Here is a 23,437-nt window from a genome sequence, read left to right on the forward strand (position 1 = left end):
TGTACTGATCCCAGATCTGAAAGAATGAATCCATTGAAGTCCTGAACGGTCACCAATAACTTTGTTTATTGAGGGAGAGACAAAACCATTAATTCTTAGAAAAAGGCTTTTTCCAGAAAGTTGTTGAGGAACATGCCTGAAGGATCCAGCTTCTCACGGATGCTGCAGAAATTCTTGAAAGCAGGATACATGTTTTCAAAGTCCTTGCGGACGCAGCTGTTGGCCTGGATTGTTAACAGAAAGCAGATTAGTACAAAAACAGCAAACTCTGCAAATACCCAGCAGGTCAGGCAGCATCTGTGGAGAGAGGAGCAGAGTTAACCTCTCAGATCGACCAGAGGTTTAGGCTGAGGAGGAATTGAATAAATGACCTGTATTCTCATAGAACACAGAACAGCACAGCCCAGGAACCGGCCCACCGTGTCTGTGCTGATCATGATGGCAAATGAAACTAACCCCACCTGCCTGCATGTGGTCCAAATGCCTCCATTCAAGAGATTCTGCAGATGCTGGAAGTCTGGAGCAACACACACAAAATACTGGAGGAACTCAGCAGATCAGGCAGCATCCATGGAGGGCAATGAACAGTCGAAGTTTTGGGCCGAGACCCTTCACCAGGACTGGGCAGATGGTCTGGGAGTTAGTTGGCAGATGGTCTTTGGAATGTTGCAAGAGGCCATGGGATCCATTGTTTCTTCTGTTCTTATGGGGTAAGGATCTTGTGATGAAGGTTTCTGACCTCTCTGCTTTGTCTGGCTGTGGCCAGTTCCATTTCCTTGGGGAGTGTGAACAATGTTACTCACCTTGGCCCAGTGTGGTCTCCCCCCGTTCCTCCTCATGATCTCTTCATACATCGCCCAGTACTTCTCGCGGGGAACTTCCTTCCCATAGGGTCTGAGAGGGAGAGAGAGAGAGAGAGAGAGAGAGAGAGAGAGATAGATCACACCAGTCACAGGGGAGATGCACAGGACCAGTGGATCAGCACACTTATCCCACACTCTGGGATGACATTGTCCGAAATGTTGGCTCCGTTCCTTGCCAGAACTATTCACAGTTTGTCACTAACTCGCAAACTGGGTATACAGGAGCTGAGACACACACACACACACACACACACACACATACACACACACATGGCATACAGTGTCTGACACTGGGACACACACGCATGGGGTGTACAGTGTCTGACACTGGGACACACACATGGGGTGTACAGTATCTGACACTGGGGGACACACATGGGGTGTACAGTGTCTGACACTGGGACACACACGCATGGGGTGTACAGTGTCTGACACTGGGACACACACATGGGGTGTACAGTATCTGACACTGGGACACACACATGGGGTGTACAGTATCTGACACTGGGACACACACACACACACACACACACACACACACACACACAGGGGGTGTACAGTGTCTGACACTGGGACACACACACACACACACACACAGGGGGTGTACAGTGTCTGACACTGGGACACACACACACACACACACACAGGGGGTGTACAGTGTCTGACACTGGGACACACACACACACACACACACACACACACACACACACACGGGGTGTACAGTGTCTGACACTGGGACACACACACACACACACACACACACACACAGGGGGTGTACAGTGTCTGACACTGGGACACACACACAGGGTGTACAGTGGACTGTCCCCGACATGGTATCCTATTGGTGAAGCTGATCCCGTTGCCTTGCTCTCTCTCTCGGCTGCCTCTCCCGTTACCTGTACATGATAATGTTGATGAAGCAGCTGTCTTGCTTGTAGCAGGGGCTGAGCAAAATCTCATCAGCACGAACAAACCGGACCTCGACCGGAAAATGGACCCGCACGTCAGGATTTCTGTCCAGCCACTCGCTCAGTTGCCCCAGCACCACACCCGTCTTCTCACTGCACCCAACAAAGTGTGGTTCAGAAACGTTTCGTCTCAGTCTTCCCCAGACTCCGTTGAGGGGACACCGACCCACTGATCCCGGGAATATTGTGCCCAGATCTCCTAAAGCAAAGTCTGGGCTGATATTGAAGCAGCAGGAAGATACAGAAAGAGGTAGAGGCAGAAACAGAGATGTGGGATGTGATTGTGGGAGCAGGGGTCTGGCAGAGAGGTTAAACTAATCTTTGGATCTGTCTTCACTGTAGAAAATAGTCAAAACACAAGGTGGTGCATCTGCTGGTGTGGCTGGTGGACACTTTCAGTGACCCTGGTTCGATCCTGACCTCAGGTGCTGTCCTTGTGGAGTTTGCATGTTCTCCCTGTGACTGAGAATTTCCCCTGGGTGCTCCAGTTTCCTCCCACGTCCCAAAGACGTGCAGGTCGGCGGGTTAATCGGCCGCTGTGAACTTCCTCCCGGTGTGTAGGTGAATCTGGGCGTATATGGTTACTGATGGTCGGTGTGGAGTTGTAAGCCAGAGGGCAAGTGCCCGTGTTCCATAACTCTACATTCATTAGTGTTCTTGGAGGGTAAATAAAGGGGAAGTGGTAGATGTAATATATTTGGATGTCCAAAACTGTATTTGATAAGGAGCCACATGAATCCCAAAAGATAAAATATAAAATAGTAACAGATGAAAAACTGGCTAACTGTCAGAAAGTCGGAATAAAAAGACTGTTTGGAAAACTGTAACTGCAACTACTTATTGTCCGTGTTAACGACATAGCTGAAGAGAGTGTAATGTATTACAGCTTGCTGATGACACAAAAATAAGAGAGAAAGGAAACTGTGAGACTACAGTGACTGCAGAGGGCTACAGACTGGTTAGTGAGAGGGCAAAGGCAGCTGGCAGATGGAATACGAGGGCAAAAGTCAGGTTGCGACAAGGAGAAAGAATGCAAAGTCAGAATATGAACCAAACAGGGTGAGACCTTTGGTGTTCAGAGATATTTGCAGTATTGTTCTGGGAGCATTGAATGGAAACACACAAAGTTAGCATGTACTGCAAGTAATTGACATATTGTACAGTCTGTTGATCGCAGTCCAGAAGGAAGGATGGCTTGAGGTGGCAGTGTGGAGGAACAGAGGGATCTTGGGGTCCACGTCCATAGATCCCTCAAGGTTGCCATGCAGGTCGATAGGGTTGTTAAGAAGGTGTATGGAGTATTGGCCTTCATTAGTCGGGGTATTGAGTTCAAGAGCCGTGAGGTGATGTTGCAGCTCTATAGAACTCTGGTTAGACCACACTTGGAGTATTGTGTTCAGTTCTGGTCACCTCATTATAGGAAGGATGTGGAAGCTTTAGAGAGGGTGCAGAGGAGATTTACCAGGATGCTGCCTGGATTGGAGAGCATGTCTTATGAGGATAGGTTGAGTGAGCTAGGGCTGTTCTCTTTGGAGAGAAGATGGATGAGAGGTGACTTGATAGAGGTGTACAAGATGATAAGAGGCATAGACCGAGTGGACAGTCAGAGACTTTTTCCCAGGGCGACAATGGCTAACACAAGGGGGCATAATTTTAAGGTGATTGGAGGAAGGTGTAAGGGGGATGTCAGAGGTAAGTTTCTTATACAGAGAGTGGTGGGTGCATGGTACGCACTGCTGGCAGAGGTTGTGGGGGCAGATACATTAGGGACATTTAAGAAACTCTTAGACACAATGGGTGATAGAAAAATAAGGGGCTATGTGGGAGGGAAGGGTTAGACAGATCTTAGAGCAGGATAACATGTCGGCACAATATTGTGGGCCAAAGGGCCTGCACTGTGCTGTAGCGTTCTATGTTCTATGTTCACATTGGACTTCAAGCAGGGCCTCGTGGGTCCCTAAACACTGGGTGCCAATCTTTCCCCTGCAAAGAATAAATATTGAAGTCCCTCAGAAAATGTCTATCACTCCCCCAGGAGCTGGTACAAAAACAGGAGGACTCTCAGCCACACAACTGCTCACTGAATAATTAGATCTGTGCCTCAGCGGTATTTATCCATCTTGTTCAGGAACCCTTAAAACCCCTGCCTTAGAAAGCCCTCCAAATATACAACACGAGCCAGAGAGACTAGGAGAGAGAGGGAGAGAGGGGAGTGAGATAGTGAAGAGTGTGAGAGGCTCGAGAGGGAAAGACGGACACGGGAGGGGCGAGGGGTAAGAGGAGTGGGAAGGAAGGAGGAAGAGAAACCGGTTAATGTGGGGAGGCTGAGAGGAAGGAGAAACAGAAACCGAGCGAGGCTTAGGTTGGTGGAACCCCATCACCACGGGATGGATGAGCTACTTACATGGGGACGGCCCAGTCCGATACGTGTTGCTTGAAGAGGCACTCAAAGTTGAAAGCTTTGTCGCTCCGTTTGACCTGTGTGACCTTTGCTGAATAAACCAGCCAATAGAAGAAGCGGGTGACCCAGGGCAACAAGCAGGGCAAGAAGGTGCTGCAAGAGAAGGTCATTGGTTAGTGTTTGACACAGGCACCTCACTGACCATTGGTTGGACGTCGTTGACCCAAAGTCTGAGGGTCAAAGCCCAAGAGGAAACAAGAGGGCAGTCTCATTTAGTGAGGTCATGGATGTGGGTGTGGGAACATGGTTGGTGGGGGCCACTGCTTTAGCAGGGAAACTGAGGAAGACCATCGGCTGATGGACATGGGATTTTAGATCCATGGAGTCCAACAGCACAGAACAGACCCTTCAGACCAGTTCTGTGCAAACTATCAATGACCCATTCACACTAATTCTATACTAATCCCATTTTACTCTCCCCACATTCCCACCAACTCCCCCCAGATTTTACCCCTCAACCACACAGAAGGGGCAATTTACAGCAGCCAATTAACCCACCAACCTGCACATCATTGGGATGTGGGAGGAAGCCGGAGCATCCGGGGGAAACCCACGGGGTCACATGCAAACTCCACATAGACAGCACCGGAGGTTGGGATTGAACATGGGTCTCTGGAGCTGTGAGGCAGCACCTCTACCAGCTATGTCACGGTGTGGCCCTATCTTTAATGTATTCAAAGGATTTGTCCAAGACCATTGCCTGTCTCTGTTGTCCATTGACGGAATAGCTTCTGAGGAATATTTTCATAAGGCAGTTAAAAGTTAACAATTGGTATTGGAATTGGTTTATTATTGTCACATGTACCGAGGTGCAGTGAAAAACCTGTCTTGCATACCGATCGTACAGGTCAATTCATTACACAGTGCATTGAAGTAGTACAGGGTAAAATAATTACAGAATACAGAGTAAAGTGTCACAGTTACAGAGAAAGTGCAGTGCAGGCAGACAATAAGGTGTAAGGTCATAAGGAGGTAGATTGTGAGGTCAAGGTCAACAACATTGGTGGGTCTGAAATCACAAGCAGTCAGACGGGGTAAAGACAACAGATTTCCATCCCTGAGGACATTAGTGAACCAACAGTCTGGTAACTGCATCTTCACTTACTTCCCCAGCTGCCGTGTCAGATTTGAGCACACGGTAGTGTAGCGGTTAGCGTAACGTTTTACAGCACCAGCGACCCGGGTTCAAATCCGGCCTCTGTCTGTAAGGAGTTTTTACGTTCTCCCCGTGTCTGCGTGGGTTTCCTCCGGGTGCGCCGGTTTCTTCCCACATTCCAAAGACGTATGGGTTAGGAAGTTGTGGGCAAGCTATGTTGGTGCCGGAAGCGTGGCGACACTTGCGGGCTGCCCCCAGAACACTCTACGCAAAAGATGCATTTCACTGTGTGTTTCGATGTACATGTGATGAATAAAGAGATCTTATCTTTAAACTGGCTCTGGTCTCCTGCTCCACTGGCAGCAGTGATCCCTGCCCTACAGAGGTGGACAACTTCCAGTAGGAATCTCACCGGAGATTGACCACCAATTCCCTAAATCCACCGAGGGGACTTGCGGGTGGACACCTCAGCATCCGAGGCTGTGCTCACCTTCAGCCTGCCTCGATGGACAGACCTCATCCACCTGCCAGCAGTCAGACTCCCAGCACAAGCACACTCTGCTCAATCAGCACAAAGAAAATGCTGAACAACACTCTCAAAGAATCCTTGCAACATTTTACCACCCCCCATCCTCTCGTGGGTATTCCTGGCCAAAGGTGACTCCAGCTGAGAGAGACGCATCAGGCTGACACTGATCCTCTCCAGTGTCCCCAGAAGGAGTACATGGAAGTGTCTGATCTTCCTGCCCGCCCATCACTATCCACCTACCCCAGCTATGGCTTCCACATCGGCCTCATCAGTTGCCCCAGAGCCCAGGGCACCAGCGTGGGAGCAAGTCTCCCTTGATGGTGTGTGTGTGTGTGGCGTCACACTCTGATACCCCAGCAGAGGGCAGCACATGGCCAATATTAAATCCATGGCTCTGCATGCCAATGGATTGGGCTGTCTCTGACTTTACTGACCCCACCACCCCATCCCACCCCCAACTCCCAGCTCAAGTGAGGCAACTCGATAAGTTCTACAACTGCTCTCTGAGCTGGGCTTAATCCCGATAAAGAGCAAAAACGCCTTTCGGGGAATAGATAAGGGGGATGGTCGCAGTCTTTCCCCAGGGTAGGGGAGTCTGAACCTAGAGGGTACAGGTTTAAGGTGAGAATGGAAAGGTGTAAAAGGGACCTGAAGTGCAACTTTTTCCACACAGAGGGTGGTGGGTATATGGAATGAGCTGCCAGAGGAAGTGGTAGATGTGAGGACAATTGCAATATTTAAAAGACACTTGCTCTACTTCATTAGGAGTTTGGGGAGATTTGGTACGTCACCAAAGACCCTTGCAAATTTCTACAGATGTACGGTGGAGAGTATTCTGACTGGCTGCATCACCGCCTGGTATGGTGGCTCCAATGTGCAGGATTGAAGGAGGCTGCAGAGGGTTGTAGACTCAGCCAGCTCCATCACGGGCACAACCCTCCCCACCATCGAGGACATCTTCAAGAGACGGTGCCTCAAGAACGCGGCATCCGTCACTAAGGACCCTCACCACCCGGGACATGCCCTCTTCTCGTTACTACCATTGGGGAGGAGGTACAGGAGCCTGAAGACCCACACTCAAAGATTCAGGAACAGCTTCTTCCCCTCTGCCATCAGATCTCTGAACAGTCCGTGAACCCATGAACACTATTATTCCATTTTTTTGCACTATTTATTTATTTTTGTAACTTATAGTAATTTTATGCCTTGCGCTGTACTGCTGCTGCAAAACAACACATTTCACGTCATATGTCAGTGATGATAAACCTGATTTTGATTCTGACTCAGACAGGTCCATGGATAGGAAAGGTTTAGAGGGACATGGGCCAAACACAGCAAATTTGACTAGCTCAGATAGACAACTTAGTTGGCAAGCACGAGTTGGGCTGAAGGGTCTGTTTCTGTGCTGTGTGACTCTATGACCCTATACCAGACTACAACACACACACAGTATCCAATGCTCCCCACAGGACTGTCTGAGGTTGGCCCATGTGCAGAGATGTTAGAGGACACACCTAAAACCTGGAGGTGTTTAGGGTCATCTTAAATGTTGACAGAGAGGTGGTGACGAGCAGGGTTTTCCAGAGCCCAGGGTCTGGGCAGCTGAAGACGTGAACACACCAGTGGAGAGGTTAACATCAGGGGTCATCAGACGGACAGGGTTGGAGGAACACAGGGATCCCCGGATTTTCCCAGAGCTGTGGCAGGTTACAGAGAGTGGGAGGGCAAAGACCAGGGAGGAATTTGAAGATGAAGACGAGAACTTTAAATTTGAGACATTGTTTAATGCAGAGTCAATGTGGGCCTTGTGGGGAGGTGTGAGTCATGGGATGGGCAGCAGATGCCCTGAGTGAGGTTAGCATTTTACTGTCCCTTGAATCAAGTGTTTGATTCAGAGGGCAGTTAAACATCAACCATGTTGGTGGTCAGGAGTCACAAACAGGCCAGGCATCAACTCTCCTTCCCTACAGGACCCAAATGGATTTTTTAGTGAGTTATGTGTAATTTATGTTAATTCAAGTTTATGTTAACACGTTTGTCCTGTCTGCAACGTACTGAGCTGCTGCTGCAAAAAGCTGATCTTCATGGCACGTATACCCTGGGTGTGTCTGCCTGTGACAACAGACTTGAACTTGATACAGAGGGTAGGTGGAGGGGCTGTGTTGCAATGGTTATGTCTCGGTGTGACCAGGAACCTTTTCCCCATGTATTCACAGCCGGAAGATTCGCTCCCAGTTCCAGACACACTTGCTGTTGTGCGTTTGCTTTGATTGATGTATAACGTGGACTTCGATGGGCTTGGGGCTTAGGTGGAGCGATCAGTGACGTTTGACCAGAGGGATTTGGTGGTTTAAGGAGTGGTCGCTGACCTTTGACCCCAGGCTGGTGGTCTGGGCAATGTCTGACTGACCTGATCCACAGAAGCAGCTCCAACAGGTAATAGCCGATGGCATAGTCCCACAGCCAGTTGGAAGTGGTCTTGATTGGCTGAAAAACACAGAACACACAGCAGCCGTCAGACAGCGGTGGAGTGTGAACACCTCCAGATGGGGAGTGAGGGCACATTCCCTGCCATCCCCCGGGCACAGTGTGGGGGCTTCAGGAGGTGACAGTTGGCAGGGCACCAGCTTCCATGGGCTCTGTCCTGAAGCTGTTGTTGATGGAGTCATTGTGTCATGCAGCACAGAAACAGGCCCTTTGGCCCAACGCATCCATACCGACCAAGATGTCCACGTAAGCCAGTCCCATTTCCTCATGTTTGGCCCACATCCCTCTAAACCCTTCCTATCCATGTACCTGTCCAAGTGTCTTTTAAAGCTTGTTCCACACACCCACCACCCTCTGTGTGAAAAAGTTGCCCCTCAGGTCCCTTTAAATCTTTCCCTTTCACCCTAAACCTGTGCCCTCTAGTTTTGGACTCCCTTACCCTGGGGAAAAGACTGTTACCGTCCACCTTATCTCTGCCTCTCATGATTTTATAAACCTCCATCAGGTCACCCCTCAGCCTCCTTCACTCCAGGGAAAACAGTCCCGGCCTGTCCATTCTCTCTGTATAACTCAAGTTCTCCAGTCCCGGCAACATCCTGTGAATCATTGTGACGTTCCATCCCCTGCTCCCCCCCCTCCCCCAGTGCACCCCACCCCAGCCCACCCACACCGTGCCTCCAGTCCTGTCAGAGGGCCCAGACACCTCTTCAGCAGCAAAGCCCCATTCACCCTAAACTCTTGCAGTACAGTGAGAAGGTCGGTTGATGCTGGGGTTCAGTCTGGGTTACAGGGGATGGAGGCTTATGGCAGGGATGTTGGGGGGAGGTGTGTGGGTGGTGGGATGTTGTTGGGAAGATGCCTTCAGGGAAAGGAACCCTGGAGATGTCACATCCCTCTGCATGACCTGCACGCTGAGGCTAGCCCACCAACAGCAGGGTAAGGCAAACGCCCAATGCAATTACCCAAGACTCCCCTCCTCCTCTCCCCTCCTCCTCTCCCCTCCTCCTCCTCCCCCTCCTCCTCCTCTCCCCTCCTCCTCTCCCCTCCTCCTCCTCCCCCTCCTCCTCCTCTCCCCTCCTCCTCTCCCCTCCTCCTCCTCCCCCTCCTCCTCTACCCTCCCTTTACCCCTCTCCCACCTTTCTGTCTCTCTACCTCTCTCTGTCTTGCTTTCTCTCTCTTGGTGTTCTTTCCCTCTCTCCCTCTCCCCTCCTCTCTCCCTCTCCCTCTCCCTCTCTTGCACTCTCTCTGATTCTCTGTCTCTGTCTCTCTGTCCAAGCTTTCTTTCTCATTCTGTCTCCCCTTGTACTACCTCCATGTACTTATGTACGGAATGATCTGTCTGGATGGCACGCAGACAGAAGCTGTTCACTGTATCTCAGTACGTGTGACAATAATAAACCAATTCTTTGGTTCACTCTCTCTCGGCCCCTCTACCCTCACCTCCCCATCCCCTCACTAAACAAATATTTGCAAGTGGACAGCAGGAGTTCAGAGCCTGTGTTGCCTCTGTGGTGTTTGTGTAATGAGGTGTGGAGGGGAGCGAGAGATCTCACTGGGAGGACTGTCTCCACTGTTTCCCTGAGTTTTTGAAGTTGTGATTGATCTTGAAAAAGCTGAGTTGGGCTGAGGAGCCTGTTTCTATGCTGTTTGATGCAATGACTGAGCGATTTTTGGTCTGTCTAAGAAAGCAGCCATGATATTTTGGTAGCAAGGATGTCTCCCCGGGTCACACACCCGTCAGAGCAGTGCATGCCATGACATCAGGGAGTGAGGTCCCCCTACCGCAGTGATACAGAAACTCAGAGAGCAAACGCACAGCACACTGCACCTTGTCCGTGTGATCGCCGTAGAAAACTGTGGTCTTGTCTGTGTGAGGAAACCAGATGAAACGGAAGTACTCTGTCTGTTTCAGGTGAATGTCCAGCTCATTCAGAACCTGCAGAAGTTCAAAGACAATTGTTCAGAGCTACAACAGAACTCTGAGCTCAGGAGTAAATACTGAGCCAATGTTTACACCACATCCAACATCGCTGAACAGATTGCCAGTTCATCAGTCTCATTACTCTTCGTAGGAGTTTGCCACATACAAACTGGATGCATCCCAACATTACAGGACTGTCTATATAACAAGACCGCTCATTGTCTGATTGATACCCTGAGGTTGAAGAACTCTGTGATGCAGCATTATCTTCTTGCCTGGATGTCACTCACAAAACTCCAAGGCAGAGCAGCCTGCTTGACTGGCACCCCATTCCTCGTGGGTCTCCTGCTGGGCCTGGCCAAGCTGGCCATCCACGGGACGCGGCGGCGGGTGGCCGAGGGTACCGGCAGGTCGGCCTGCCTGCCCGTCTTCCACGCTTACGTGCGCGTGCGGGTGTGTTTAGAGAGGGAGCACGCAGTTTCCGCGCTCGGTGGGCCCCTCAGGGGATCGCGTGTGTGGTGGACGGCACGAACGCGATTCTTATTTGAAGTGTCGCGTGTTGCGTTAACGGGTGTAGCGTTGCGTGTTTCGTTAGTATTAGTTTGCATTCTCTACTGTAGTATGTCGTTGCCTAGTTTCTTCTTCTCTGTATTAGATGTAGTGTATTGACACTGGTTGTCTTTTTGTAGTGCTTTTAGTGAATAAACGTTTATATATAAACAAAAAAAAACTGGCACCCCATTTCATCACGTCAAACGTTCACTCCCTCCAACACTGGCAGGCAGTGGCTGCAGTGTGTACCAGCTACAAAACGCACTTCAGTTACTCACCCAGGCTACTCCCACACCTCCTCCTAAACCTGGATCCCCACCATCCGGGCCATGCCATCTTCCCGCAGCTCCCATCGGGCAGGAGGTACAGAAGCCTGAAGTCCCAGACCACCAGGTTCAGGAACAGCTACTTCCCTTCAACCATTCAGTTCTTGAACCAACCGGCACAACCCTAATCACTGCCTCAGTACAGCAACACTATGAATGCTTCGATCACTTTGCACTGAAATAGACTTCGTTTTCCTTTGTTCTAATTGTTTTGTTTCTTGTAAAAGTCGTGTATAATTTATGTCTAATTTATGTTTTTCTTGTGAACGCTGCTTATCTGATGCTCTGTGCCTGTGATGCTGCTGCAGGTAAGCTTTTCGTCGCACCTGTGCACACCTGGACTTGTGCAGATGACAATAAGCTCGACTCTGACTTTGACTGTCACCTCTGATATCAGATCAAGAGCAGCAGATCCGTGAGTATACCTGCAAGTTCCACACCATCCTGACTTGGAAATATATCCCTGTTCCTTCATTGTTGCCAGTCTAACCCCTGGAACCCCCTCCCCAAGAGAAAGCGCCTTCACCAGAAGGACTGCAGTAGTTTGCTCCTACTTTCTCGAGGGCAGTCGTCAGTGGGCATTGAGTGATGGACTTGCCAGCAATGCCTACAACTCATAAGTGAATGTTAATTTGTACTTAGATAGCCAGAGTCTGCTTCCCATAGCAGGGATGCCTAAAACTAGAGGGCAAGAGGTTGAAAGGGGGAGGTTTAAAGGGGATCTGAGGGGTAAATCTCCCACACACAGGGTAGTTGGTATCTGGAATGAGCTGCCCGAGGATATGGTGTGGGCAGGAAGAGTAACAACATTTAAGAAATACCTGGAGAGGTAATTGAATGAGCAGGGCCTAGAGGGAGATGGAATTAATGCAGGAAAGTGGGATTAGTATAGATAGGCATGATGGTCGGCATAGACACAGTGGGCAGAAGGGCCTGTTTCTATGCTGTACAGCTCTGTGACTCCATGCAGTGGGCGTGTGATTAGCTGCTGAGTTGGTGGGTGTGAAGGTCTGTCAGAGTGATGGGCTGTGTTGTATAACAAGAGGTGCAGATTTGAAGATAAAAGATACGGATTTTGGAAGTTTGCATTAACTGGGAGCTGAACTTGCAGAGAAATAGAGCAGAAGGAATTGAATGAAGAAAGAGTGAAGCTGTCTGGTGCAGAATCTCACAGCAGTCTGAGCCCGAGGCTGACTGAGGCCCATCCTTATATGGGTCACTGTCCTCAGGCACACACGACTACACTGCACACATTAGGACAATGAAGGCAGGCGAGTGTAACTAACAGAGAAAGAGCATCTTCGAGACTCTGTGCCTCACACAATTTATTCATGTGTGCTTTGGGAATACAGACACAGGCATCCTCACAGACACAGATGGAGAGGAATTACTGTACACAGTGTGCACGGCAAGTACGGACATGTACAGACACATCCAATCATATGCCTCCTGTTCACACTCATACACCCGTCACACTCAAACACAGCCTTTGCTCTCCGGGACTTTTACACTAAGTGTGACCATTCACACAGCTTCTGTTCACACTTAAAGTCATGCAGCATGGAAACCACACTGAACATCACTCATGGAACAGTACAGCACAGGAACAGGCCTTTCGGCCCACCGTGTCTGTGCTGACCACGATACCAATCTAAACTTAATCCCATTTGCCTGTGCATTAAATTGGTAGATTTACCAATTTTTAATTTAATCCCATCTGCCTGCACATGGTCAATACCCCTCCATTCCCTGCCTGATCATGTGCTCTCCAAATGCCTCTTAAATGTTGCTACTGTATCTGCCTCCACCCCCACCCCAGGCAGCCCGTTCCAGGCACCCACCGCTCTCTGTGTAAAACACTTGCTCCACACATCTCCTTTAAATTTTCCTCCCCTCACCTGAGATCCGAGCAGTCACTGGTTGCCTCTTCTCCTTCTAAATCAGGAAAGGTGGGGTGGTACAGAGGCTAATTTTCACCCGCGTCGATTATTGGTGACGACGCCCTCTGAAACCATAGACATCTCCACCTCTGCCGAGACCCCCATCTCCAGTGACAGTACTGAGTCCCACCCTGTTCCAGATCTGACGAACGAGAGGGGATCTCACTGAAAGGAACCAAGGTCTGAGGGGCTCCACAGGCTAGGTGTGAAGTTCCCACTGGGTGGGAAGTCTAGAACTGGGTCAGTCGCAGTCTCAGGTTACAGGCAAGAGATTTAGATGAGACCTTAGATGTCTTCCCATAGAGGGGGTGGACCTGTGGAATCCCCACCTCAGCAGGACTGCTGAATATACTTGCGAAGGAGGTGGGTGAGTTTCTAAATAAAACAACAGGATACAAGGAGGGAGTGGGAGGATGGTGTTGAATAGAAAATGGCTGCTCCTCCTCCTATAAACCAGGGTTTTAAGACATCTGGTCATTGTCAGGACACACCGGTCACTGTCGGTCACTCTCGTCACTGTTGGGACGCATTGGACATTATCGGGATACTGGTCACTCTCGGGACTGGGCACTGTTGGTCACTCTGGTCACTGTCGGGACACAGTCATTATTGGGACACTGGTCATTGTTGGTCACTGGTTATTGTTGGTCACTGGTCACTGTGGGACACTAGTGACTGTCGGGACCCTCTGGTCACTGTCCCTGTTACTGAGACTTGTTCTCCACACTTATGTTTGCATGCCCCGGTTGCCATGGTGAGATTCCAGCTCCTGTTACAGGACCAATAGACCAGGGCTGTGAATCCCTGTGCACTAAGTGAGCACCGACCACCCACCACTGCTGGTCAGACAGAAGGAAATGCAAGGAATGAAATCAATTTGCAATCTTCCCCTGACAGGACCTCTCACCTCCACCTTCTCTGGGCTGCTGACCCTCTGTAACGGGTTTCCTGGTCTGAGCTGCCGGCACCACAGGTTGCCGACCCGACCAAACATCACAAATAAAATAATCTAAACACAAGCGCTACAAATTATACTGCATGACGTTTCCTGAAATTATATCCCTTCAACCCTTATCTGCAACTCTCTCTCTCTCTCTCTCATCTCCCCTCCCCCTCCTTTTTCTCTCTACTCTTCCCCCTCTCCTTCTCCAGCTCTGGCCCTTTACTGCAGATTTTAGTGAAAAGTTTAAAATGCAGTGTCTGAGGTTCCACTGCATGGATCCCCACAGCAGAGGACAGGACAGTTCCTCCCTACACACAGGGCAGCTTCCCATCACGGAGAGCCATCAGACTGAATGCTGCAGTCCCAAGGAGGTACATGTGCATAAATCCTTCAAAGTGCCAGGGCCTGTGACAGAGGTAGTTGTAAAACTCCTGGGATCCTGAAATTTATTAGCAGACGCTTAGAGAACGGAAGCAAGGAAGTCTGTTGTGCAAGACACTGGTTAGACCAGATGTGGAGTAGAGTGTCCAGGTGTGATCTGGAAGCCCTGGAGAGGGTACAGAGGAGGTTTACCAGCATGGTACCAGGGGTGAGGGATTTCAGCCACAACAGGGGGTGGGATTGTCCTCCTCGGAGTACAGGAGGTTGAGGGGAGGTATACGAGGTCATGAGTGGTTTAGACCTGGTAAAGGGGAGGGAAGCTGGTCCCAATTGGCAGATGTTCAGGGAGACGGATTTACAGCTATAGGTGTAAGGAGGTGTGTGGGAAAGGTGGTGCTGATCTGAATGTGAGGGTGATTGGCTGTCAGCCCCTTCACAGGGAGTTAGATAAGAACTGGAGAGTGTATCATTTGTGGGACCATGGGGCGATAGGGTGTATGTATGAGACCAACAGGATTAGTCTAGCAAGGGCCAGTATACACTCAATGGGCTGAGTAGTCTCATGTAGAAAAATGAGAAACTGCCAGCGTCAAGTGTTAGTTATCGCTGGCGGCAGAGGAAGGCCAGACTTGTGAAATGAATGGACTCCCCCCCCCCCTCTCTCTCTCTCTCTCTCTCTCTCTCTCTCTCCCGAACTCTCAGTTTAAACCACGATTGATTCACCTTCTGTATTGTTAAAAAACAATACTTTTGTGAGGAAGTGTAATTTGCTTTTTTGATTTAGACCGGAGGGATTTAAAATTGCTCTTACGGCTGTGGCTTTTAATTCCTTCTGTAAACAATTGCTTTGTCACAGTTCAGCTCTGAAGAGATAATTTAATGATTGTGATCTTCATTGTCGACAAGCCCCACTGGTTTGAGGAGGAAATAACTCTCCATGTTAGAGGGCTGGATGCCACCGGCAACACCAGCATTTATTGCCCACCCTCACTGCCCCTTGAGGAGGAGGTACCTCCTTCAACCGCTGCAGTGCTCCTGGTGAAGGGGCTCCCATGGTGCTGTGGGGAGGGAGTTCCAGGATTTAGACCCGGTGACGGTGAAGGAACGGTGATGGTTTTTCCATTCAGGATGGTGTGTACTTGGAGGGAACCTGCGGGTGGTGGTGTTCCCAGGGATAAAAGACTCTTCTGTAGCACGAAGGTATCCTGCCTCTTATCAGCCCGTGCCTGAACGTTGTCCAGGCATTGCCGCCTGCAGGCATGGGCTGCTTCACTGATTGAAGAGGTGTGTCTGGTACGAGCCTTGTGCAATCATGGGCAAACATCCCCACTTCTGACCTTACGACAGAAGGAAGGTCACTGATGAAGCAGCTGTTGGGCCCAGGACACTGCCCGGACGGACTCCTACAGAGATGTCCCGGGACTGAGACGACTGACCTCCAGCACCCACACCCCCCTCCCTCTGTGTGAGGGACAGCTCCAACCACTTTGATGCCCACTGACCAGTTTTACCAGGACTTTGAGTCCACACTGGGTCAAACAATGCCTTCATGGCAAGGGCTGTCTTATCTCATCTCATCTCTGGGTTTCAGCTATTTTGTCTGTTTGGACCAGGGATCTGGGGCTGAGGGGTAACTGGGCATCAGGGGGCAGGGGAGTCAATGCCAATTCAACCCACACTCAGTCATGCCTTTTCTGGTGAGAGTAGACTGGATGGTCATTAGCTAGATTGGATAGGTGCTCCCTGAAAATGGCAATGCAAGTCGATAGGGTGGTAAAGAAGGTGTACGGCATGCTTACCTTCATTGCAAAGGGCATAGAGTATGAGAGTCAGGAAGTCATGTTGCAGCTGTATAAACCTTTGGTTATGCTGCACTTGGAGTATTGTGTGCAGTTCTGGTCGCCCCGTTACAGGAAGGATGTGGAGGCTTTGGAGAGGGTGCAGAAGAGGTTCACCAGGATGCTGCCTGGATTAAAGGGTATGAGCTTTAAGGAGCAGTTGGACAGACTTGGGTTGTTTTCTCTAGAGCGGCGGAGGCTGAGGGGAGACCTGATAGAGGTTTATAAAATTATGAGAGGCATAGACAGGCTAGACAGTCAAAATTTTTCTCCCAGGGTAGAAATGTCGACTTTAAGGTGAGAGTGGGCAAGTTTAAAGGAGATGTGCGGGGCAAGTTCTTTCACACACAGAGTGGTGGGTGTCTGGAACGGGCTTCCAGGGGTGGTAGTGCAGGCAGATACGATAGTGAAGGTGAAGAGGCCTTAAGACAGATACATGAATGTGCAGGAAATGGAGAGCTGTGGATACACACAGAAGGGATTAGTTTAGTTTGGCATCGTGTTCTTCTCAGACATGGTGGGTTGAAGAGCCCGTTCCTGTCCTGTTCTGTGCTCGACCTTTTGTAGGAACACCCTTCATCAGTCCATCCATTCTCCCTTCATCCTACCTTTGCAACATCATCCGTCCTCTGCAACAGTGGGACGGAGAAGCTGAAAGGAATTTCCCCCATTCCTGACCTTACAAACTCGAAAGGTCATCAGGGACTGGTGCTGAGTCTAGAGGTTCGATCACCCGTGGTCAACCTTTATATGAGAGAGGTGAGGTCGCGGATCAAGCACAGCCTTGTGTCTGGGCTCTCATTTATGTGCAGGATGTACAAGCAAGTGATCCCAAACAGAACAAAACACCCAGTGGAGTCACTCCCCCACCCCCACCAACATGATCCACCTGATCCCACCCCTGTATCAGGAGCAAGACCTTGGTCCCCAACGCAGGCTCACCCCCCCACTGCTGTGCCCGGTGGTGGCGGACGATACCGTACCTCTGTCAGAGTTTTCGGAAATTGCTGGAGTTGAATGTGGAAGGCCGGCATGCACTGGATGGTGACGGTGAGAATCACCCCCAGCGCACCGAGGTGCAGCCGGGCAGCCTGGAATATCTCATGGTTCACGGAGTCCGAGCATTCGAGAACCTCACCGGCCGCGGTCATCAGGGTCAGAGACACCACCTGGGGGTGCAGAGCCAAGTTAGTGGTCTGGGTTACAGCAACGGGAGCCATGGGTGGTAAGAACATGAAGACCCCAGGAAAGTCTCTCAACAGCCTGGTCCTGGTGCCAATCAGCAAGCTGTTGCTGGTGTCCTGCTCGAGGGGATTGGAATTGGTTTATTATTGTCACTTGTACCGAGGTGCAGTGAAAAACTTGTCTTGCAAACCGATCGTACAGATCAACTCATTACACAGTGCATCGAGGTAGTACAAGGTAAACAATACAGAATGCAGAATAAAGTGTTACAACTACAGAGAAAGTGCAGTGCAGGCAGACAATAAGGTCCAAGGCCATAACGAGGTAGATTGTGAGGTTAAGAGTCCACCTTATCGTACTAGGTGACCGTTCAATAGTTTTATAACAGCAGGATAGAAGCTGTCCTTGAGCCTGGTGGTACGTGCTTTCAGGCTTTTGTATCTTCTGCCCTGTGGGAGACGGGAAAAGAGGGAATGTCTGGGGTGGGAGGGGTCTTTGATTATGCTGGCTGCTTTACCGAGGCAATGGGAAATGTAGACAAGAGTCAAAGGTGGGGAGGCTGGTTTCCGTGATGTGCTGAGCTGTGTCCACAGCTCTCTGCAGTTTCTTGTGGTCCCGGGCAGAGCATTTACCATACCAGGAGGAGCAGGACATCGACTTCAGGAAGGGGGCACATTGCACACACTCCTGTTTACATCAATGGTGCTGAGGTCAAAAGGATTGCGAGCTTCCTCAAACATCACCAACAGCCTGCCCTGGTCCAACCACGTAGATGCCACGGCCCAGAAAGCAAACCAGCGCCTCTACTTCCTCAGGTGGCTTAAGAAATTTGGCATATCCCCTTTGACACTCACCAACTTTTATCGATGCACCATAGAAAGCATCCTATCTGGATGCAACACGGCTTGGTACGGCAACTGGTCTCCCTGGGACTGCAAGAAACTGCAGGGAGTTGTGGACACAGCCCTGCACATCACGGACACCAGACTCCCCTCAATGGACTCTGTCTATACCTCCCTCCGCCTTGGTAAAGCAGCCAGCACAATCAAAGACCCCACCCACCCCGGACATTCTCTCTTCTCCCCCCTCCCATCAGGCAGAAGATACAAAGGCCTGAAAGCACGTACCACCAGGCTCAAGGACAGCTTCTATCCCGCTGTTATAAGACTATTGAACGGTTCTCTAGTACGATAAGATGGACTCTTGACCTCACAATCTACCTCATCATAGCCTTGCACCTTGTTGTCTGCCTGCACTGCACTTTATCTGTATCAGTAACACTCTACTCTGCATTCTGTTACTGTTTTCCCTTGTACTACCTCAATGCACTGTGTGATGAAATGATCTGTATGGACGGCATCAAGACAAAGTTTTTCACTGCACGTCGGTACGTGCGACAATAATAAACCAATTCACCAACATCCATGGAGTCTGGTGGGTCAGAGGAACTGGGTGAAACTAGTCCCCGGCCCTCCTAACCCAGCCTTTCTGATGAAAACATTGACCAATCTCAGTGAACCTCAGTCAGGTTCAGACATGAGGTGCAGCAGCCCCATGTCAGGGAGTCAGTGCTGGTGGAGGGACAACCGCCAACAACATCAGCTGGCTCCCTCTCCACAGCTGCTGCCTGGCCTGCTGAGTATTTCCAGTATTTGCTGTCTTTGCTTTCAGAGACCCCAGAGCAGAGAGAGAGAGACTGTGAGAGGGGCAGTTTCTGTGCTTCACTGGATTGTTGAGGGGCAGGGCTGGTACCTGGGTTGCCAGAATGCCGTGCTTGATGCCGGTGTTGTGGGTGCCAGTTCCAATCACTCCAGCGACAGACACGTTGGACACTGCGCCGATACTGCAAGAGCAAAGACACACCATTAGTGTACACACAGGCGCAGTCCCCCCCGCTCATCCGGTTCTCGGGGAAACGAGCAGGTCGGCAGAGAAGGGATAGCAGGCGGCAGGGACCAAATGGCCTCCTTGGGTCTGCCTGGATCTGTTCTCGGTGCTGGGGCCTGGCTGTAACACTGAGCAGCAAACCGCCTCTGTGGGGACAGAGTGAGAGGAGGGAGGAAACACGGGCTCAGCAGCAGTCTGCACACAGCACACACACACAACACACATCACACATGCACATAGCATGCACACAACACACTGAAAACACACATAAGCACACGGAACACACAGAGCAAATGCACCGTGCATACACACTAGCACAGAACATGCATCTGCATAACGCAAGCACCATGGATGCATCTCACACACACACACACACACACACACACACACACACACACACACACTCACACACACTCACACACACTCACACACATACACACATACACACACACACTCACAGAACTACAAACATTGCACACTTGTACAGAGACACCCACATGTGCCCATGCACCCCTCTCCCCCACCAACAGACATGACCAGTATGACAGTCTAACCCTGAACGTAAATTCATCAAACGTGTCTTTGCCTGTTCCTGAGGCAGGTTATGAAGAGACACACTGACCAACTTCTTAGTTAGGTCCCCCTTCCCCCCCCCACCCCAGCCCCAGCCCCCGGCCCAGCCCCAGCCCCAGCCCCCAACCACTCCCGGAGACTGATGGAGTTGATTTTGTGCCTGTGTAATCTCCCTGCTTGTGTGAAAACAATGATGAAGAGCACACTTATCAAGACTGATCAGCACCCAAGGATTTTAATGACTCAGGGAGAGAACAGAAATCAAATCTTGTCAGATTGCATTTCAGATCCTGTTCAAAAGCCTTTCTGCTGTTTTATGAGACTGACAATTAAATAAGTGGTGAGCCAGGGCTGGAAGCTGGGCTCCTGGCAGTAACTCAGAGCTCCTGACACCCAAGCTCTGGTGTGTTCCTCTCACTGGGCCTCTACGTCTTCACCTGGATTCACCCCTCACCTCCAGCCGTCTTCCTCACTCTGGGGGCTCACATTCATTGCAGGTCATGATGGACTTCACCATGGATCAGCCCCACCTCTGTGCTCTCGGTCAGTGCCCATCCCCCCCTGGCGCTACCCTCCACTCTCCCGTCCCTCCACTACTGGAGAGAGTGCAGAGGAGATTCACCAGGATGTTGCCTGGATCGGAGGACTTTAGTTATGGGGAGAGATGGGACAGGCTGGGCTTGTTTTCCCTGGAGCGAAGGAGGCTGTGGGGTGACCTGATGTATAAAATAATAAGAGACATAGATAAACTAGAGAGTCAGTCTTTAGGCAGGCACGGTAGTGTAGCGGTTAGCGTAACACTTTACAGCACCAGCGACCCGGGTTCAATTCCGCCCGCTGTCTGTAAGGAGTTTGTACGTTCTCCCCGTGTCTGCGTGGGTTTCCTCCGGGTGCTCCGGTTTCCTCCCACATTCCAAAGATGTAGGGGTTAGGAAATTGTGGACATGCTATGTTGGTGCCAGAAGTGTGGCGACACTTGTGGGCTGCCCCCAAAACACTCTACGCAAAAGATGTATTTCACTGTGTGTTCGATGTACATGTGACTAATAAAGAAGTCTTGTCTTGTTTTATCTTATCATCTTATCTTTTTCCCATGGTAGGGCTATCAAAAACAAGAGACCGTAGGTTTGAGGAAGGAGATTTAAAGGGATTTGAGAGGAAAGTTTCTTACGCAGAGAGCGGGTGATATCTGGAACTTGCTGCCAGAGGAGGGTGGGTGGAATCAGATACACACCACACAAGAGATATTTTAGACAAGCAGGGTATAGAAGGATATGGTCCTAATGTTGGCAAATAGGATTGGTGTAGATGGGCAGAAAGGTCAGCATGGATGTGATGGGCTGAAGGGCCTGTTATTGTACTGTACAGCTCTGACTGTGACACCTCCCCCTCAGGTCTGTCTGTCCTGGTGTGAGAGGTGGTGGGGGCGCTGTGAGTGTTCACAGGCTCAGAGAGAGTCTGGTTTCCTGCGTCTGCTCCTGTGCCTGGAGTCAGTTGTAATGGGAGCGTTGAGGCACTGGTGCTATTGCAAAGCTCTGATGTTCAACAACTCATGATGTTGCAGAAATCTCACAGCAGGCAGTCAATAAATAACCTTTATTTAATAACCTCACTGTAAAATATTGATAGTTGCTGAACGCAGTTTGTTGTATGCTGTGATAATTAATTGGCAAAGTTCCACTGGGGCAGTAACCACACGAGTGTATCCCCAGCTGTAATCATTAAGGTCAGTACATGACACATGTTAATTACTCACACTCTCTGTGCAGTAAGGTCACTAACCTGCAAGATTTCAGTGAAAGAATACAAGTAATTTATAAACTATTCATCGGTCTTGTGTACCACTTTAATCCTGATCAAGGCAGAGTATGTTCTTGGAAATGGTGAACGTGGTTGTTTGAACCCTGATCTATCACCCCAAACATGTGCATGAATGTCCATCTCTCTGCCTGGTCAGGGTGAAAGGTTATGGGAGGAGACTGCGTGGAGAGAGGCTCTTGTCAGGTCTGACCGTTTCTGCTATTTAAGGATCCTCTGGGGAATAGTGATCACAATGCGGTAGAATTCTGGATAGAGACTCTCAGGAATTGCAGCTGCAAACCTCACTGTGCAACTACAAAAATATGAAGGTGGAGTTGTCTGGACAGTCATGGAGTTACACAGCACGGAAACAGGCCCTTCAGCCCAAATGGTCCGTGCTGACCAAGATGCCCCATCCAAGCTAGTCCCATTTGCCAGCATTTGGCCCATAACCATCTAAACCTTCCCAATCCATGGACCTGTCCAACTGGCTTTTAAAAGTTGTTATTGTACCTGTCTCAACCACTTCCTCTGGCAACTTGTTCCACAAAGATACCACCCCCTGTGTAAAAGAAAGTTGCACTCAAGTTCCTATTAAATCTCTCCTCTCTCATGTAAAACCTGTGCCCTCTAGTTCTTGATTCCCCAACCCTGGGAAAAAGACTGAGTGTCTTCACCCTATCTATGCCCCTCACGATTTTATACACCTCTATAAAATCACCTCTCAGTCTCCTACACTCCAAGGGATAAAGTCCTAGCATGTCCAACCTGTCCTTATAACTCAGTCCCTCAAAGTCCTAGCAACATCCTCGTAAATCTTTTCTGCACTCTTTCCAATTTAATAACACCTTTTCTATAGCAGAGCGACCAAAACTGAACACAATACTCCAAGTGCAGCCTCACCAGCATCTTATACAACCACACCATGACCTCCCAACTTTTATGCTCAATGCCCTGACTTATGAAGGCCAGTTTGCCAAAAGCTTACTTCATCACCTTGTCTACCTCAGTGAACCTGTCTCTGTCTCCTGTCTCCCTGTCTATGTACATGTACTCCAAGGTCCTTCCGTTCTACAACACTCCCCAGGGCCCTGCTGTTCTGCGGGCTGGGGAAATAGGCTAAAGGAAAAGTCAGTTGATGAGCAGTGGCAGATATTTATGCAATAATTTCATCAGTCTCAGCAGAAATTTATCCCAATTAGAAAGTGGGACTCAATAAGAATGACAAACCATTTGAGGTCAAGAAAAGTATTAATTCACACAAAGTGGGAAGGGTTAGTGGTAGACCGGAGGAGTGGGGATTTTGCAGGAAACAACAGAGAGCAAAAAGTTAATAAGAAGGAGAAAATAGTTCACGAGAGAAAACTGGGAAGTAATATCAAAGCAAACAGCAAGGGCTTCTCAGGATTTATAAAAAGGAAGAGGGTAGCGAGGGTACCTGTGGAACCCCTGGGCAATTAATATTGGGAAACAAAGGAACGGCAGATAATTTAAACCAACACTTTGCATCAATGTGATGGTGGAGGACGCTGAGAGTAGCCCAGGGGTAACAGACCCTCCAAATGACGTGGAAGGGTTTACAACAGTCCTTGTTGTGAGAGGTAGGTATCAGAAAAGCTGAAGCAGTAAAGGTGGGCACGTCACCAGGACCCAAAGGGAGGTGGAGGCAGTGGTTGAGGATCTTCAC

The 23,437-nt window shown here is 49.8% G+C and overlaps 1 protein-coding gene across 1 annotated transcript in view; it reads right to left on the reverse strand.

Annotated features, from left to right (window-relative positions):
- Positions 1-44: 44 nt before the first annotated feature.
- Positions 45-23,437, reverse strand: part of LOC127568680 (L-gulonolactone oxidase-like) — a 33,617-nt gene continuing 10,224 nt past the window's right edge. Inside the window, exons 5-12 of the mRNA XM_052012706.1 lie at positions 19,243-19,333; positions 17,289-17,474; positions 10,233-10,340; positions 8,328-8,404; positions 4,236-4,385; positions 1,760-1,924; positions 804-894; positions 45-224 (exon numbers count right to left, since the gene is read on the reverse strand). Of these exons, the coding sequence (XP_051868666.1) occupies positions 96-224; positions 804-894; positions 1,760-1,924; positions 4,236-4,385; positions 8,328-8,404; positions 10,233-10,340; positions 17,289-17,474; positions 19,243-19,333 (997 nt within the window). The 3' untranslated portion in view covers positions 45-95. The remainder of the gene's footprint in view (positions 225-803; positions 895-1,759; positions 1,925-4,235; positions 4,386-8,327; positions 8,405-10,232; positions 10,341-17,288; positions 17,475-19,242; positions 19,334-23,437) is intronic.

The sequence above is a fragment of the Pristis pectinata genome, chromosome 3 (genome assembly GCF_009764475.1).
Source record: "Pristis pectinata isolate sPriPec2 chromosome 3, sPriPec2.1.pri, whole genome shotgun sequence".
Classification (NCBI taxonomy): domain Eukaryota; kingdom Metazoa; phylum Chordata; class Chondrichthyes; order Rhinopristiformes; family Pristidae; genus Pristis; species Pristis pectinata.